Raw genomic sequence first — 18,616 nt, 5'->3', positions numbered from 1 at the left:
CACGGTAAAGAATTTTCTTTCTAGACATCAAGTAAATGCAGTTCACCAGATTGTAATTTTTTTATAGAAGGAGGATCATACATTATCAGACTTCTGGTGTAAAGTCAGTTTGGATCCTCCCAAAATTCGACCAAGGAGGACTAAAAATCCCTGGCAAAGGTTTTTGTTTGTCGGGGGGTTTTTTGTTTGAAAATGTAAGAAAATTGCAGGATTTTTGTAATTTAAGGAGATGGTTTTTAAGTGGGTGTTTAGGTTATTTTTTTCCTCTGCAAGAGTCTACCACTCTCAATATTTTACTGAGTTGGTCAGCTCTCAGCTGGCCGGGTAATGATCTCAGAAACTGCCCTGCCAGTGTTTCACATTCGAATTCACCTTCCCAAATCCACGGCATCATTTTTGGCCAAAGTAATGTCAGTCATTGCTGTCTGCGGCGAGTACAAACAGGACCCCCTAATGGCAGCCATTTTTATTTGTTTCTTAAGATCCAAAGGCTGCTGAAAGAACAATTGGATAAAGTTGAGGATTGGAGAAGCTTGATTTTCTTGTTCCAGTGAAATGAAACTCCTGTCCTTTTTTTTCTTCCCTTTCCCTTGAAAGCCGGAGTCAGCTAGGGGGTTGTAGCTGTGTCAAAGCCGTTGGGATGCCACTGCTGATCACTTTAATTACTAGGACTAAGGAGGATAAAATTAAAAGTAGCACCATTGAAGCAGTGGAAGAAAGCTTGCCGAGATGTCAGTGAACTGTGAAATATAAAAATTGCATACCAATACATTTTTATAGGAGGGAAACAAGGAATTACATTACTTATTCTTGAAGAGTTTGTCCTTAAGTAGTGAAGTTTTCCTTGCTGTGCGTCTGCATGGCAGATCTTTAAACCATTTCGAAGTAGTTGGGGGAAAATAACAGAACAAACTTTAATGTCTCTTTGGCATGTCGGGTCAATGTCAGAGAGTGAAAGATTTTACTGAGTTTTCTCTTCAACTGTACAGGAAAAAAACCCACTGTATGTGTGTTTGCTTGGTCCTTTCTTGGTACAGTGCTTCTCTTCGTGTTGCCTGGGGTTTTTTTAATATCTTTATTCATGCCTCCGTACCTCTCCTGAGCCCTTTCCTTTCCAAATTCTTGGAGATTGATATACTGTTTAATAATTTTTCTGTACCTCAAAACTTAATATATCTACTTTTTCTGCTCTCAGTTTCACTGCTCCTTCCACAGTGTTTCTCCTTCCAAGCTCAGCAAACGAGGGTTCAAATACCTGAATTGAATTTAAGCAAGAACTAAGCCAGTTTTTCTCTTATCCGCTGGTGATGATTGGCTTAATCAGCACAAACACAAGCCACTATAATCTGTGTTTGCTTGGAGATCCCCGGGATGTTAATGACTATGCTAATAATTCAGGATACAAGTTCTCTTTCAGGAGGAGGGGGGGGAAAGGAGAGGGGAGAAATCAGCCTGCTCAGCTTAGGGCATTTTTGTCACAAATACATAACTGGCCTTATTTTAAACTACACGTACTGAAATAGATTAAATTGTTTGACTTTAAACCATACAGGAGTCTTAATTTTGCACATTCCTTCTTAAAAGTCATTTAAATCAAACCCACAAGTTCCTATATCCCAGGAGTTAGGAATGTTAGAGATTTGAGCACTTTTCTTTATGTAAAATTCAATGTAATTAATGTTACCGAATACTGTGGGTCAAAATAAAACCATTTGCTGTGTCAGTTGGTTGACTAGAAATTAAATTAAATTGATCTATTATAGTGCATAGGAGGAGGAGGGGGAAGCTTTCTAGGTGTCTTTCTAATGTGTACTTTACCAAATAAATTTTTGATAGAAGTGTTGCTCTGTGCCTTCTGGGAAGTTAAAAGGGTGAGAAAGCAAACAAAGCCCATGTGCCATCCTGCTGCCTCGCAGGGCCCAGGCAGAATTGTCTTTCCAGGGGAGGACATTAGGAGAAAAGTAAATCCAGGCAATCTGATAGGGAATCAGGACTCTGTCACTCAGAGGCGAGATATTGTGCTGTGTCCATATACTTTGTTTACTGTAGGGTTTTATGAGTTGTAACCTGCCCATGCAAGCTGTTAATGAGGCTAAATCTTGCTGCTTGAGGATTGAATTACAGCACACCTCTGGGCTAATGGTTATAAACAGAAAGTCCCATTAGGGCTGCATTCTGATTCAGTCATTTGCATTTTTTCTATTGTGCTGAGGACAATGCTGAGTAAATAGCTACAAACAAACAATTTACATGGAAATGGATAAAATGTACCTAATTAGTATTTTGCACTTGTTTTATTAATGATTGCTTAAACTAAATAGCACTCAGCAGCAGCTCTCTCCAGCGTCTGCAGGTGTGGGATGCTCAGATTTCTGTGTTGGTGGGAAGGCTGCCAGGATGGCTCTCCAAAATTGGGCAGTTTGTTATATTTCATTTAGTTCAGGTTAACAGCCTGTACCTGGGATTTGTCCAGATCATTATGTCAATATTACAAAATTATTGGCAGGTTAGACTTAAAAGCCAGGTGCTGACTTTGTTGTGCTTATGACCATTTCTGATATAGAGGGGTGAGGAAAAACAGTCCTAACTTTGAAAAAATCCCATGTTCAAGGTGAAAACTGAAATGGTTTCCCTTATGGTTTCATGGAGTCTTATAGATATGTTTAAACACATTTTTTTATTAAGACTTTTTTAGTATGGTGGGTTAGTCATTTACAAAATTTGATGCTGCAGAACTTTCCTTTTTTATGCATTTGATATATTATTGTGCTTGTAAGTTATGAGCTTTAGTAGGACATGGCATGGTTCCAGTATGATCTCTTTAATTGCTGACCAAAGCCCCACTAGTAGGATGTTTTAAATGATTCAAAGTCTTTTCTGCTCTGAGAGCACCTATTGTTCTTTCAGTAATTTTCGTTAATTTATTTTTTTTAAAAGTATCCATTGAAGTCAAAGAACATGTCTCAGATTTGATGCCACTTCACACTTTGAAGTCAGCTTGGTGCTTGGATAACCAAGAGCAACATCTGGCTTCTCATTTCAGTTCTATGAGAGAATACTACTCAAATGAGTAATTCAATTTAGTAAAACCATTTTATAGCCACGGTAAAACTTCACTCAAATCACTCATTAAGTGTGATTACTTTGAGAGTGAAGTGTCTGCAAATTTTCATCAAGGTATTTTTATAGAACATAATTTATAAAAGCTTTACATTGCAAATCATTAGGTTTCTAATGCAGTAATAATTTGGGGAATGCTTTAAAAAAATAATCTGATGCATGGATGTCTTTAAAAATTGTGGTGTGACACCCAACTGATATCGAGCGTCCTATTTATAATGTGGGCCAAGCACCATGCTGTAAACCAGTTCCTATCATGATGATCAGATTGAGAATGAAATTGCATTTCTGTCAATTACTGAGTTGGCAACTGTTCAATATATCTTAGCAGCAAGATGAAGAGCGGCGTCGGCAGCTGAGAGAGAGAGCTCGTCAGCTAATAGCAGAAGCTCGATCTGGAGTGAAGATGTCAGAACTTCCCAGCTACAGTGAAATGGCTGCAGAAAAGTTGAAAGAAAGGTCAAAGGCATCTGGAGGTGAGCTGAGGAACCTTGTATCTTATTCCTATGGCAACCTAGAAACCAGAGACCTTTTTGGGTATCACTTTTATTCACACTTCAAAACGTTGTTGTTCAGCGGGTGAACATATCAAAAGACCTGGCTGTAGATGTGTTTCCTAGATCAGTGTTGTGTCGCTTAATTTCCAACAATTACAAGAAAAGCATATATGTGGTTGAAAGAAAAAGACGTTCTGTGAACAAGTAGCTCATGTTGGCCCATTATTTACAGATTTGTCATTGCCCACAGTTTTTTTTTAGAATTTTATGGTTGTTGGTTCTCTTCAATATATATTGTTATATAGGAGCATGGACATAATTTTGGGGGGAAAAAACATTAGAAATACTTAAGAAAAGTTATTTTGTATTAAATGTCTTCAAAAAAACTGCTTGGGAAGAGAATTTTAAAGGTGACCTGTAAGAGGCCACCATTGATTTTAAATGGCAGTCTTTTGACATACCACTTGCATTTACAGGTTTTGAGTTGTAATATTGCTATAATGTTATTAAACTGACTTTGAAATGTCATTAAAATTCATATACCTGCCAGTGCTATGAGCTGGAGTAATATAGTGTCACTCAAACTCAAATGGGTGCTGAGCACACATTGCAGTGCAGGCTTCTTGTTCTTTTAATGTCTTCTACATATTCTAAGGGGAAATAGTGTTTCTCATACTAACACGTAATCATAAGCTGCAGTGTAAAGAAAATCCAGCTTTATGCTCACAATGCATGTAGATTCAACAAAAATATTTATTTCTTCTCTACTTTATGTATTTTATATGCATAAATATTTAAATACAGTCTTATTGCACCCTAAACCCTACACTTCTGTGCCATTTAAGACTGAGAAGAAAGCAGTGAGTTGTACATCTCCCCTTGGTTTTGGTCTTCAGTTTTACCCAGTAAAGCAAGTTCTCTTTTGTGGTAAATAGGGAAATCACATCCTTTGTGGGGAGGCAGTAAGACAGGCTGAGCCAAACAACACAGTCCTTGGACATTACATAGACTATGGTGTTCCTCATCCCTCTTCATGGTTTATGATTCCCCATCCCACATTATTTAATTACTTCCTCCTCACTGTTTCATCATACCTTACATAGCTGTTCCTGCCATATCTTCCCTCAAAGTAAGGTACTCTGAGTGCTCAGCTGCACAGGAGTGACCCTGTTTTGTCACAGTGACTCACTTGCAGTGTTGCTAAATATCTCAGTGTGCTGCTTTCTGGGACGTGGCCTTCCTGTTCGTATTTTCCTCTGTATTTTGCCATTGCTCTTCCTGCCCTTTGTTCAAACTGTGAACAGTCTCAGAGGTAGCTGTGCATATATATTAAAAGAAACATGTATTTATAGAAGGAGATTGCATATGCACCCAGAGAGTTTAGTGTTATTAAAGGAGACAGTATCAGTACTGGTGACAACTCGCTTATAAAGTTATCACCACTATACCTGTTGGGTTTTATCCATGCAACAATTTCACAGCTTTCTACTTTTGCATGTGCTTTGAGTTATCTCCTTTATTTGTATTTCCTGCTTTGATTTTTCTTTGCCCTTACTGTAGTTAGGCCAGTCTATTTGAACTTCTCTTGGACTTAAAATTTTTATTTCCCTTCTTGTTTTGTTCCTCTTTGCCCTTTTCAAGTCAATGTGCATTTTATAGCATTTTCTCTCCTCAAAAAGGATGGCACATCTTCCACATACTTCTATCACACCACTGGTGATGTCAGGTGCCGCACTAAATGTCCACTCAAGAAATTCATTCTTCTAAAATGTGGTAGTTCTGTGAAATGGCACCAACACTTAACAAACCAAATTAATTAGAATTATTTCTGGGTTTAGTCTTTTTTCATTTTTGAGTTTACACCAAAAATTAGGATATAATTGGACAGTCTCCTTATTACAACTGGATTCTGAATGTTTGCCCCTAACTGCATTCACACGTAGTAGGGTTTTTTTCTGTTATAGTCTTGTACTCCCTGTAGAATACCCAGGACAAGCTTCTTGTGATATCTTATGTCTTCCAAGCTTTCTTGTCCATTATGTTTCATAAATCTCTTCTTCTGCATTGATTACAATTACTTTTCAATTTACAAAAAGGGAATGTACCAAATTGTTTTCCTCTCTCAGTTCAGTTATTTCAGAAGAAAAGTGACATTTCAGCTTTGGGATTCTGGAGTTTTTAAAGAGTGATGATTGTAGGTAAAAATGTGATCTCTTTCATTGTTTCTATACGCTCATTAAGAATTTCATGCTTTGGCACTGGTGCAATATTCTCTGTTAAAAGTCTTTATTTAATCATGGTCTGAAAAACTCAAATGCCTATGGCAAGTTGAAACTTTCCTGGATAAGCAGCATCCTTAGCTACAAAATCCAGTCTTTTCCATAGGTTATTTGGCATGTGAGACAGAAAATACTTCTTTCTGCCAACTGCCAGAGGGTTTGGGATGGCAGCTTCAAATTTATTAGATGTCCTACTAGCTTCAGGCCGATAAGCAGATGCCTTGAGATGGATCCAGGGACAGTATCAAGATAGAAATCCAAATTTCCTAGCAGCAACAGGACAAAGGAATTGACATATTATCTAGGAATATGTGCAGTGGAACACCCGTCTACTCTTTTGGGACGTGGGTGTTGTACTTTCTTTGCTCTCTGGCACATCTCCATCCTTCATTGAGATGGTGTCTTTGTGAGGATGTGGCTCGGATCTGGGGGTGGTGTGTAGGCAGTGAAGGGAGGGAACAACAGACAGAACAGGATATGTTCAAGATTTCCCTTCTGAGGCAATGATTTTTAGGGAATGTACGTGGTAGCACAGGCTTACTCATCATGCTAAGTCTCCAACTCATGAAACAGTGTTAAGTCCTCAATTTAATATTTTTAAAAGGCAGTATTTCTATCTGTTGGCAGTTACTGCTGTAATTTCTTGTCCTGACATCTAATTTCTTGTACATGGAACCAGTATTTCAACTCTGCATTTCTTCCATTCCCCACCTTTGTTGCCTTTATTACTGTTCAGAGGCTTCTGTCACATCCTGTAACCTTAAAGCAAACTCTCTACCTGAAAGTAAATAAACTAAATATCTCAATATTCACAAGCCTGAAGGATTTCCCAGAGACAATCCTGAAGGCTGGAAATATCTTCCCTGAAGAGCAAGTACTGTTTGTGCAACTCCAGTTGCAGCTTCCACATGCTTTTCCCAGTAACGTGATCCAGCCCCCATCAATGATTTTGCTTCTCCATGAAAATTCTCCTTTTTAATTTAATTTAGAAATGGTTGCAGTCTGCTGCAACTGGTTCACATGTGGACAAACTTAAACCAAGTCAATAGAATATCAGTTTTAACCACAAATTAAGTTTGACCTTAATCTGAATAGTAAGACATATGAGCTATAAAATGCCTCTGGATCTTTTTCCACCAACATTCTGCCATTTCCATTTGGTTCCGAAAAATACTTATTTCTCTCTCCAGCCCAGACTACAGTCCATGCTGTGTAGGTAAATTGTCAGTGCTGTTTAGTTATGGACTTAATCCTTTATCTTTTATTTTGTTCATTTCTTCATGACATAGTAAAGCCTTGCTGTCTTTCTAGGATTCAAATTTACATACTTTTCAGGGAAGCAGTTCTTCAGTCCTCTTCTAAATATGTGCTCTGGTTCTAGACCAAGTGCTTTTAGTTTTTCACATTAGCAATTTGTTCTTTTCATAAAAGATATCTGTTATCTCTTCGTCATGTTGTTCCTTTTATCGTTTATAATTGCAAAATCTTGTTGTAACATGCTCCCTAAACACATTTCCCTTTTAATACACTAGAAGAACAAAACCCTGGAAAAAAAAAAACCTAGAGTAGTTTCAATCAAGGAATCTAGATTTTTAAAGATATTTGAAAGTTTCTGAAATTACTTCCAATTACTGCTTTTAATTGATTTTTTTTAAAATAAAGTGTAAATGTCCTGATAATCATATTCAGTCAAAGTCTGCTAACTTTAAATGAAATACTAGGTCAGGTCATTATCTGATATTAGAAACTGGTGTCTTCGACATTCCCGTGTCTTTTGTTTCCTAAAACGGTGGTGTCAAAGGCAGTGCCTCTGACCTCATCTTGCTATATTAAATTAAAGAAAATCAAATAATCTAATATAAGCATTCCCTTAGTATGCAGGAGTCTTAAACCCTGTCATCTTGTTTAGATTGTTTTGACACATCCAGCATCCTATGGGATGACTGGTAGTTGTGAGCCGACCTTGTGAGCTGACTCCTTTGGGTGATTCCAAAAGCCTGCTTCTAGGCTCGAGGTGGATTTGGTTTCCCTCTGCCACAATGGTGTCCCTCTTTCACTCTTCTACCTCTTCCAAATGTCCACAGTAGCCCAGTCATGCCTTGAGTGTGCCCCTGTGAGCTCCAAAGTGTGTTTGAGAGGATCGTGGCCCGAATGCCGCTGAATTTCTCAAACACCATCCTAAAGGATTTAGGGTCATGCAGGAAGTCTATCTCCTCATCAGAAACAGTAGAGATTCTTTGAAGGAAATTAAAAAACCATCAGAATTGTTGCTGTTGCTGCTTTACCATTCTCTGTTGTCTTTTCAGTCTGTTTTTTACCCCTTTACCCTTTATTCCTTTTTCCACTTCATGATGATCACTCTGTGCCCTTCTACTTTGTTCACCTACCTCTGCCCTACCTGAAACAACAGGATCACCTTGGGAAATTTAAGTGGGAACAGTAAGGGTGTCACACAGAGTCAGGAGTGTTTCCACCCACCAACTTGTACACCTGAAGCACCATCTGTCAGGTCCCAGGTTAGAAAAGAGTAGTAGACATTAAAAAAGTCAACGGGCTCCTAAAATGGGAATTACGGAGCCTGTGGAGGTAAAGACGTAAAGAAAACATACAATTGTATGATCTTCATGACAGCAGTGTGGACCTAAAGTGGAAACTTCAGATCTGGGAATGAGGTTTAATGTGTTTCCAAGACAGATGATGACTGATCAGCCCCAATCCCGGTACAAACTTCTGGTATTCAGGATTATGGCATCTCGGTAATGTGTTTAGGATCCTTTTTGTTTATATGGTATTTGAATGCACCTGTGTTCTGTATTTATAATCAGTATTTTTTCCTTTTTAAAGTTCTTTTAATCATTATATGTCTTGTTTCTTCAGACACATTCCAGCCTGTTTTTTATCATTTTTGCACACATGCATGCATACATAAGAAAAAAAGTTTGTGTAAGTCTGAACAAGTGTAGATAGCATTTGATATGAGATTTAAAAGTGAGTAAACACAATGCATCTACTTACTTTGAAAGTACTAATCTAGCTTTTATGTAGTTTAATTTCATTATATATTTGTATTGAAAATGTGAGTCAGGATTTTTTCTGGGATCTGCTTCACAATTCAGAACTTGCTATTTGATCTTCCTCAGGTTACTTACTCTTTCTGTACCATAATTTACCTACATCATCATCATAATTGTAATTATAATAATCACCTACTTCATAAAACATTATGGGGCTCATTTATGAGTGATATTCATAAGCTGCTCTGAGAAACTTGGTAGAAAGATCCCATAAAAATATAATTACAATTTTTATTTAAAGTGCATGTAGCTTACAAACAATGCTGATTAAAAGTAGTGCAGTAAAGCACTTTTAACTTATTCATCAATTACTTGGATGAAGGGGCAGATGCCTCCTCAGCAAGTTTGCTGATGATACAAAGCTGGGAGGAGTGGCCAATACCCCAGAGGGCTGTGCAGCCCTTCAGAAGGACTTTGACAGGTTGGAGAGATGGGCAAAGAACCTTCTGAAATTCAGCAAGGGCAAGTGCAGGGTCCTGCACCTGGGAAAGAACAATCCCATGTACCAGTACAGGCTGGGGGCCAACCTGCTGGAAAGCAGATCTGGGGAAAAGGATCTGGGGGTCCTGGTGGACAACAAGCTGTCCATGAGACAGCAGTGTGTCCTTGTGGCCAAGAAGGCCAATGGGATCCTGGGATGTATTAGAAAGATCACTGCCAGCAGGTCATGGGAGATGATTCCTAAGGGTGATCTCTACTCAGCCTTGGTAAGGATCACCTGGAGTGCTGTGTCCAACTCTGGGCTCCTCGGGACAAGAGAGACACGGAGCTCCTGGAGTGGGTCCAGTGGAGGGTGACAAAGATGATCAAGGGACTGGAGCATTTCTCTGATGAGGATGGGCTGAGGGAACTGGGCCTGTTCATCCCTGAGAAGAGACAACTGAGAGGGGACCCCATCAATGCCTATCAGTATCTGAAGGGAGGTTGCCAAGAGGATGGAGCCAGGCTCTGCTTGGTGGTGCCAGCTAACAGGACAAGAGGCAATGGACATAAACTGATGCACAGGAAGTTCCACCTGAACATGAGGAAGAACTTCTTTACTGTGCAATGACTGTGCATTGGAACAGATTGTCCAGAGAGGTTGTGGAGTCTCCATCGCTGGAGATTTTGAAGAACCATCTGGACACAATCCTGTGTAATGTGCTCTGGGATGACCCTGCTTGAGCAGGGAGGTTGGGCTTGATGACCCACTGTGGTCCCTTCCAACCTGACCCATTCTGTGATTCTGTGAAAGCAGCAATTTGTGAGTGTGCCCTTGCTACAGTTGACATTGGTGCTTACTAAGCATGGCGTTCCAGGTGGTAGTTTGCCTCCTTGCATCAAAAGTGATAGGAGACTTTTAACCTAGGCAAGGTACAGTGATCACTGCTCTGTGATATACTGTGCAAAACGAGGAGCAGCAAGTCCCACCAAGCTGGGAACTCAATACCTGGAGCTGCTGCCTTTCTCAGGAGACCGCAGCTCACAAGTCCTTCTGCTGGCCAGACCAATCTGAACCTGCCACATGCCACCTTTGGCACCCATTCTGCATTATGGAGAGCTGGGAGCCTAGGGGAAATTATTTTAACACAAGTTACTGAGATTCAGCACAAAGAACAGACACTGCTGAGGCTAGACTCTGTTGTAGCAGGAGTTTCCAGCAGAGACCCCCATGTGTTTATTGAATTGCATCAGTTTAAAGATAAATCCATGAGTGGACAGAATGAAGTCTCCTTCCAGACTTATTCAATTATTTGCATTTTTATCATAACTCAGCTTGTTCTCTAAAGCATTCATTTTTTTTTAGTGACGTGTTGCATGTACATATGAAAATACTAACCTTAATGCTGTATGTTCCTACAGATGAGGATGAGGATGATGATAATATTGAGATAGATACTAATGAGGAGGTTCCTGAATGCTCTGTTACTGAAGGTGGAGATGAACTTACTAACCTAGAAAATGACCTTGATTCAACGGGTAATTTAAATAATGGCTATTTTGTGTATTTTGCATGACTAACACTCCATCATCATGTAAGTGCTGTTGTGCTGCTTGTCTCTCTGTCAGATTTATTCCCTTCTGCCTTTTGGGGTCTTTTAAACCCTAGTGCTTAATATTCTGCATTCATGTTTAGCTGAAATTTAAAATCAACAAAATCATTATTTCCAACAATGGCAGATTTAAATGTCCCTTGCTTGTTTGATGGGGAAGGGCACCCCGGGCCAGACTGGTAAAGCAGAGCCACCTGAAAGCACCCTGCCTGGATTGTGCCAGGTAGGCAGAGGAGTGAGCAATTGCATGGGTGAGTACAGCTGCTACTCTCTGCACTGCCATCCTGGCCCATTTGCTCAGGGAAGAGGAGCAAACATGTCTCTCTGTGTTCGTGTAGACTTGGTATCTGTCCTTCCCAGGACCAGCTCTTGTACTTACACCTTGTAGCTCCAGTGGGGGCATGGAGGCATAAATTGGAACAGAATTAGTTCCATTTACTTTATAATGTTCGGATAATAGAGGTTTTATTAATACATTAGGGCATAGGAGTGTTATTTCCCCCTTTCAAAAATACTCAAGCAGAACTGGAGTTCAGGTGATAAATATGATGATAAATATGTTGGAATCTTACAGGGGAGATGCTTATTTTAAAAGGAGGTAGATCTTCAAAGATGCAAAAGGAATTGCCCACCCATTAGAGGCTCCTCTCCTTGCAGAGAGCTGCTGAAGGAGTTTGTTCTCTGTACAGGTCTGCCTGATCCAGGCAGCCCTGGGGAGTGCCCAGGGTCTCTGTTTGTGGTGGGCTTCTCTGTCAGGGCCTTTCTGCTCACTGCGAGTTATCTCAAGCCTGGAGAATGCTGGCCAGCACAGGACTGCATCATGAAACAGTCCTTACAAGAGAGAACATCCTCAGCACCCTCTGACTTGATTCTGCCCATGCCAGCTGGGCCCAAGCTAATTTAATATATTAAATTAGAACGTAATTTAGTGTTCGTTCTTTGGAAATTAAACCAACACTGCTATGTATATAGAACTTTCTAGTTTTGTGTGGATGCAAAAATATTTGAGTTGTGTCCTTTATATTTTTTTTTTCTATTTGAGGATTTCCAGGCACATAAGAAAATACATCTAGCACTTCTAACATTTGAATTTAGCTTACTTAGAGCAGAATACTGTAAAATAATTTTCCAATAAAAACTGGTTCATTTTAGGAGAAATAGAAAATCAGTAAGTGAATATTCCTGTCACAGCGCCCCAGTGATTTACTAACATTTATTTCTGTGGGTATTTTTCCTGAGAAGTACCTTCTCATGGATACAAACCCACTACCCAATATTTCATGTCCACCGTGGAAAGACATTCTGAAAAAAAACTCAGACATCATTTTGCAGTTCAATCTGCACAGAAGCCAAAGTTATAGACAGGTAAGAGTGATACAGAAAGCAGTCTAATGCTGTGATAGAAATCTGAGCACACAGATTTTTGTGTAATTCTGCCAATTCAGATCAAGTTCTAATGAAGGCTGAATCTCCTGGGAACATCTGAAAGTAAAACTGTAAAGGACATTTCACATTTAGGGTAATTAATAGACCATCTTAATTAGTTTTTCCCAGCTGAATCTTAGTCCCTCCCATCTCTCTCAAGAAGGGAAAACTTTGTTTTTACTGCTTAGTGGTTTCAGATATTGCTTCTATCTGTATTTGTCAGCACTTCTACCACATGCTGTTGTGAACCTCTTATATCATAGTTATTACATGGTGTTTATGTATAAACCCACGAGAACGTGCAAGTACTTACATGTGAGCCTCAATTAAGGACACCCTGACTGGGTGTGGCAGAGGAAAGGGAAACTATCCCTCATCATAATCCAACCCAACCTGTCGCTGGTGGAGGCAGGCACCATTCGGTTGCCAGCATGCCAAAAACACTTTGGCTAATATGAATTGGAGTACTCCATACCTTGGAAGGAGCTGTGTGGCAAAACAGTCATGACTCCACTTTCCACACCAGCTAGAAGTCACCAACCTGCAGTGAAAAACTCAGGTTGTGCATTTAGGAAAACGTACCAACTGCTGTTTCCTCTGCATTTGACTCAAGGCCCAGGTGTAAGTGCGCCATATGTGCAGGTGATGCTGCACTCACTCCAGTTCAGGGGTGATTTCTCGTGTGGGGCTGCATGTAAAGTATATGTCTGGGGGCTTCTGCACCAGTGTTTTTCTGCTTCCCTAGCCATGGTTAGCTCCACAGTCCTGTGCAGCAGCTTGTTATTAACACCTTTCTCCTTCTTACGTGTGTAGGTAACTATGTGTGTAGGTGTGTTACAAATTCATATAGTCAACATGCACATACAGAATGAGCATTACTGGGAGGTAAAATTCTCAACTATTATTTATTTGGGCTCTGATCCAAGTTGCTAAAATTGATGATAAAAATTTGAGGGATTCAGCAGACTTTGACTCTGTCCCATGGATGCGGTTCTGAAGTGTTTTATGACTCTCCCAGTTTCAATATATTCTATAAATCATAGTAAATTATTACTAGAAAGTCACCTTTTTTGATACTGAAATTTTAATGTTGAGAAACTGTGCCAAGAAGCCTTAGGATGAATAAGTAGTTAATAAACTTGAGGGGTTATCAGTATGTAAATTATGTGATACATTTTTAGGTATTGTCTTAAAATAAATGGCTGTTTAAGTGTGTTTTTATACCAAAGTATAGGCATGTACCCACTGGGAGTAACTTTTAACATTATTGACTTTCTGTGTTTTTCATCTGCTATCTGCAAGCATGTTTACTTATTCAGCTGAGTGTTACCTATGTTTTTTGAGAAAACTTAGGAATATCTCTGTACTGTACACAAACCTGCACCAAGCTCAGTCACAAAAAAAATTCCTTCTACTTTTTATTTTTTTTAGTTTGAAATGATAGCAAAGTGAATTAAATCTACCTTTTAAATTGCTACATTGTTGTAGTGACTCCGCATTGAAATGCATCTCACTCTGTTGTATGTGGTATTTGCATATTTAGCAGAACAAAACAGTAAGTTGATGGATTTGAAGCTGAAGAAGCTCCTAGAAGCTCAGCCACAGGTGGCAAATTCACTCTCCAGTGCTGCTCAGAAAACTGTAACAGATAGCTCAGAGCAAGACATTAAGGTAAGTTTTGCTTAATGCTTTTGTTTTGATACCTGTGTGTTATGTTTGAGTGTTTGTATTTTGTGAGGAGGAAAATAATTTCTTATCAAATCTTTCAGAGTCAGAAACACAGAAAATCTTCACGGTGGTGCAGTTACATGGTTTGCAATGCACTGGGTTTTTTCCAGTTGATTAATCAACACATTTTCCTTTTTTCCTTTTTTTTTTTCTTTTTAATCATGGTACTTGTCGTTGGCAAAACACTAACAGATATAAGAAGCATCTCTCAATTCTGCCTGCTCAGGTTGTCATTGATATCAGAAATGCAGCACGGGCTCCATCCTGCTGCTGGTGCAGTCAGCAGCAAGACTCTACCTGACTTAAAGGGGAGCAGGATTGGACTCCCAGGGATTTGCTTCCCTCCCAGTCCTGGTCCTCTGTTTTTCCTACGTTAGAATGAAGCCATGGTACACTTTGAAGGCATACATACTTTGGGTGCTTGATGAGTGCTTCTGAGAAAAACAGACACTTCTACAGCATAAAGTGCCCACCAATCAATTTTCAATTTCATTTTCTTGATTAGACCATTGTGTTCTTACTATTCTATTTTTTTAAAATAGGCCCTGTATGTCATTAATATCCCTATGGCTCTGGGGCACTTCCAGTTGGGTATAACTTTTCACCCACCTGCAGTCTGTGGGGAGAGTGCTGCTGACTGAAAGGATTTCCTTCCCCAGATACAGAGATGCTTTGAAGTCCCAAAACAATGACTTTCATTGCTTTTCCCTTACACTGTCAGTTCCTATAAATTGGTGATGAAAGTGTGTGGCAGCAGCAGAGGACTTTCGGTCTCTATCTTTGAACAAAAGGAAGCCTGGATCAAGTCTGATTTTTGCGTTCAATTTAGCTTTCTGCAGTGGATTTAATGCAAAATGAAGCTGGCCCAAGAATAATACAATGGATTGAAAAGGCTAACTGAATTAGTGGGCTTAGAGGAATACATTTGTAAAGTGGCAGAAGTCCCCAGTCATAAAAAGGTTTCTTAAAATGGGATTTACTAGCTAATCACACTGATATTTTAGCATGTTGCCAGGCCTAAAAAAATTAGTCATGTTTGTTTATTTTGGTAAAGACTCTGGTTTAGGCTGTCAGATGGTTATTGTGCTAATAAGAGGAAACCACCTTTTATTTAACCAGAATCATAACCACCTGATTAGTGCAGCTGAAAAGTCATCCAGGGATATAAGCAATACTTGTTTACGCTTAATTCTGTGAAATGACACACAGGCCGCCTCTTAGGGTAATTTGGTATCACCTAACCTAGCAAAAATGGTATTTCTCTTTATAAAAAGCTTTTGTGAAGGAGTTGATTCTTTTTAAGGTACTTCCACAAAAAGGTGCAACTTAACAGTTTATCTCTGCATGCGTTTTTTCTAAGGAAGAGTTGAAAGGCAGCGTTATAAGGAATATATGGTGTCCATCTGTTCTCATGGAGCTCTTGGCATTGAGGTGGATTTGTTTTTTAATAAAATGCAGTTTACAGGTTTCTAAATGAGGCATTCTGTGTTTGTGGAAAAGGATAAACTGTTACCTTCCCTTGGGGATTGTGTATCCCCGGCCTCCTTGAGGCGAGAGAATAGGCCGTTGGAGAACTCCCTCATTACCGATTGTCTCAATGCAGAGGAAGGGCAAAGTCTTGGTAGCTTTTGATAACCAGTTTCAGCATTCAGCAGGCTTAGCTATTAGTCATGCATCTTAGCCTTTCCCTATTTACTTTCAAAACACTTAATAAAAATAATAAAAGATTAGGTATAAAATGAAATATTTGTTTGGTACACAGCACCTCGGTATCTGCAGTTTCCACACACCACAGTGGTTCAGTCTTCTGGGATATTTGGTGTTGATAGAATCATTTGAATTTGTTACCAGTATTAACATAGGAAGCCCTGGAAAAGATAATTGTAGTTTCCTTAGCTGTAAAGGGCTTACTTACAAATCTGGCTTTGGAAAGTTATAGCTGATGAAATGCAGTTCAGTGGGGTAGCATTATAATCCTACCTTTTAGACTTCATCCAGCATTAGTGGTTTATCTCAATGGGCATAAAATTAGAAACTAGTTCTTCTTGTCATACAAGTCTATGGGACTACAGAAAACGACAGATTTCTGTATCGGGCTGGGAGAGAGGCTAAAGGCAACACGCTTAAAAATGATACAGATCGTGTTCAGGGACAGAGACGCCGCGACTTGGCAGCAGCACGCGCGGTGCTTGGCAGAGCAAAGGTGCAAAGGAGGGATTTTTTTGTTTAAAATCGGCATTGCTGGCAAATGCTTGTCACAATGAATAGGTCTGGCTGGTAAGGAAGTGGAGAGTTCTGCAGGAGGGTGCCCACAGAGCAAAAAGCCAGTCGTTGCCATCACACATTAAACAAAAAAAAAAAAAAAAAGGAAAAGTTAATCACTCTTCTGCTTTTCTCCCCACAGCTGATGCTTCATCCAATATAAACCACAGCCCAAGTTGTGAAATCCACTTTTGTAAAAGCTGTGTCCTGTCCCCTCACAAAAACGTACCTTTCAAAGTAATGTCTTCCCGCTTGTAAACAAAAGAAACTGTTGTGTGTCTGTTTTTTTCCCAGCAGAATGGAACAGAGGAACATCGTGCTGAGCGATCACAAAAAGCAGCAGAACGGTTTAGAAATCCCGTTGTGTTCAGCAAGGACTCGACTGTCAGGAAAACTCAGCTCCAGTCTTTCAGTCAATATGTGGAGAGCAGACCAGGTAGGAGAAAATATAAAACCTGTTTTCCCATCTTATGATTTAATAATATTTAACAATAAATATATGAAAACCTGATAATGTAAGTCCACATTTCAATACATAAATATCAAGCTTTATAATAATTTTACATGTCTTTTCCCTTTTTTCAAGAGATGAAAAGGCAGAGATCAATACAGGAAGATACAAAGAGAGGAAATGAGGAGAAGGCTGCGATAGCTGAGACTCAGAGGAAGCCATCAGAAGATGAAGTGCTTAATGTATATTAATTTTTTGTCTGGTTTCATGATTGCTGATAATTCCAAACTGTATGTGGAAATAGTGCCTTTATTTGTTAAAATGAGATGTTAGGGTTTTTTAGATGTCAATCTCCAGTGCATTCAAAGCAGAGTGAGAGGGGTGCACTGTTGAATTAGTCTGCAGTGTGGTGATAATTGTCAGATAAAAAAAATGAATTTTTCAGAGTTCCACAGCCCCAGCTTCCTTGAGACATTTCCATCAGGGCACTTCCCATAAAGAGATTCCAGTATTGATCTACCGGGAGGATTTTAATTATTACAATAGCAGATACCGCAGAGCTGCAGTTAGAGGGAAGAGTCACATGAGACCTGCTAGAATTTCTCAGCCAACCCATTTTGTTGGCTTGGGTTAATGGGTGTTCAACCTTTCCATTATCCAGATCAGCCGTGAATTACTAGCTGAATGATGTTTGCATTAATATAATATATATGGTAATTTCTTCACTTAATTAACGGGGAGGTTCAGCTCAGTAGGGGTATGGGCTGATCATGTGTAAAATTGATTTGTGAGGGAAATATTTGATAGACCGCAGGGAGAAAGCTGGTTTTGATGGACAGCTGCGGGACAGAAGCAGGAAGAACCAAGTTTTAACCTGAATTTTTTTTGTCTGAAAGCGCAACACAGCCTTTGAGGGCGGTTGTTTGTTGCTCTCCACAGTTTATCTGAACACATTTGTCGTTTTTGCTGAAGCAATCTAGAGCCGAGTAGCAATTTTGTACCACTATCTGCACCAAACATCAAACTTTTTACGAGCCAGAGTTATTTTTAGCCCAGTTGTACTTTTGCAGAGCTGAAAAGGTCTGGCACAGTGAATTCACATTATATATGCAGATGATACACGTGAACTCTTGGGATATTACAGCCTGACACAGCGTTTCTTTTCATGTTCTAATAGCAATTGTTAACAATTATGCATGCTGACATTAGGGAAGTTTTCATACTATTTTCAATTAATTATGGTTGATGAAAGGCAATATATTGCACATCACTTCAACTCCCCGGACTGATTTTTTTTCCTTTTTTCACGGAGTGCTCTCCGGGAGTTTTGGTTTTGTTGTTGTTGTTTTTCTGGCTATACAACAGGTAGAAAGAGGTTTTCCATTAGAGGTGATACTGTTGGCTGTTGTGTAGGAAGAGAAGGACCAAATTAATCAGGGCGTAATGTTCTTAAATTCGGGTAACCCAAATTTCAAAGTTCTGCGCTTCTTACTGGTCCAGGGAGCTCAACCAGGCTGTTAGCTTTCACTTTGAACATGTCTTTATTTGAAATAATATGCTGTGTATAGTATGCCTGTTGCCTGAATATGAAGCTGAATTGATTATTCAGACACATTTACAGAAAAACAATTGAAAATGTTCGGTGAAGGTATCTGAGACCCTTATGCAGCAACAAGTTAGGCCTCATAAATTGTAGGGAAATGAACCTCATAAAAAAAGCCTGTTTATTTTTCTGTTCCCAAAGGAC

The 18,616-nt window shown here is 39.4% G+C and overlaps 1 protein-coding gene across 11 annotated transcripts in view; it reads left to right on the top strand.

Moving 5' to 3' along the window:
- The window catches only part of EHBP1 (EH domain binding protein 1), a 215,805-nt gene that overhangs the window by 166,950 nt on the left and 30,239 nt on the right, over window positions 1-18,616 (top strand). For 3 of the 11 annotated variants that reach the window (XM_029964387.1, XM_029964392.1, XM_029964382.1), the window contains 5 exons: window positions 3,449-3,596; window positions 10,813-10,929; window positions 13,972-14,099; window positions 16,713-16,854; window positions 17,005-17,111. In XM_029964387.1, coding sequence (XP_029820247.1) covers window positions 3,449-3,596; window positions 10,813-10,929; window positions 13,972-14,099; window positions 16,713-16,854; window positions 17,005-17,111 — 642 coding nt within the window. The remainder of the gene's footprint in view (window positions 1-3,448; window positions 3,597-10,812; window positions 10,930-13,971; window positions 14,100-16,712; window positions 16,855-17,004; window positions 17,112-18,616) is intronic. The other 8 variants (XM_029964388.1, XM_029964385.1, XM_029964393.1 and 5 more) reach the window with 6 other exon arrangements.

Source organism: Manacus vitellinus, unplaced genomic scaffold (genome assembly GCF_001715985.3).
Source record: "Manacus vitellinus isolate BGI_N305 unplaced genomic scaffold, ASM171598v3 scaffold_70_pilon, whole genome shotgun sequence".
Lineage (NCBI taxonomy): Eukaryota > Metazoa > Chordata > Aves > Passeriformes > Pipridae > Manacus > Manacus vitellinus.
The sequence above is the reverse complement of the archived record's forward strand: the minus strand, read 5'-3'. Positions and strand labels throughout refer to the sequence as shown.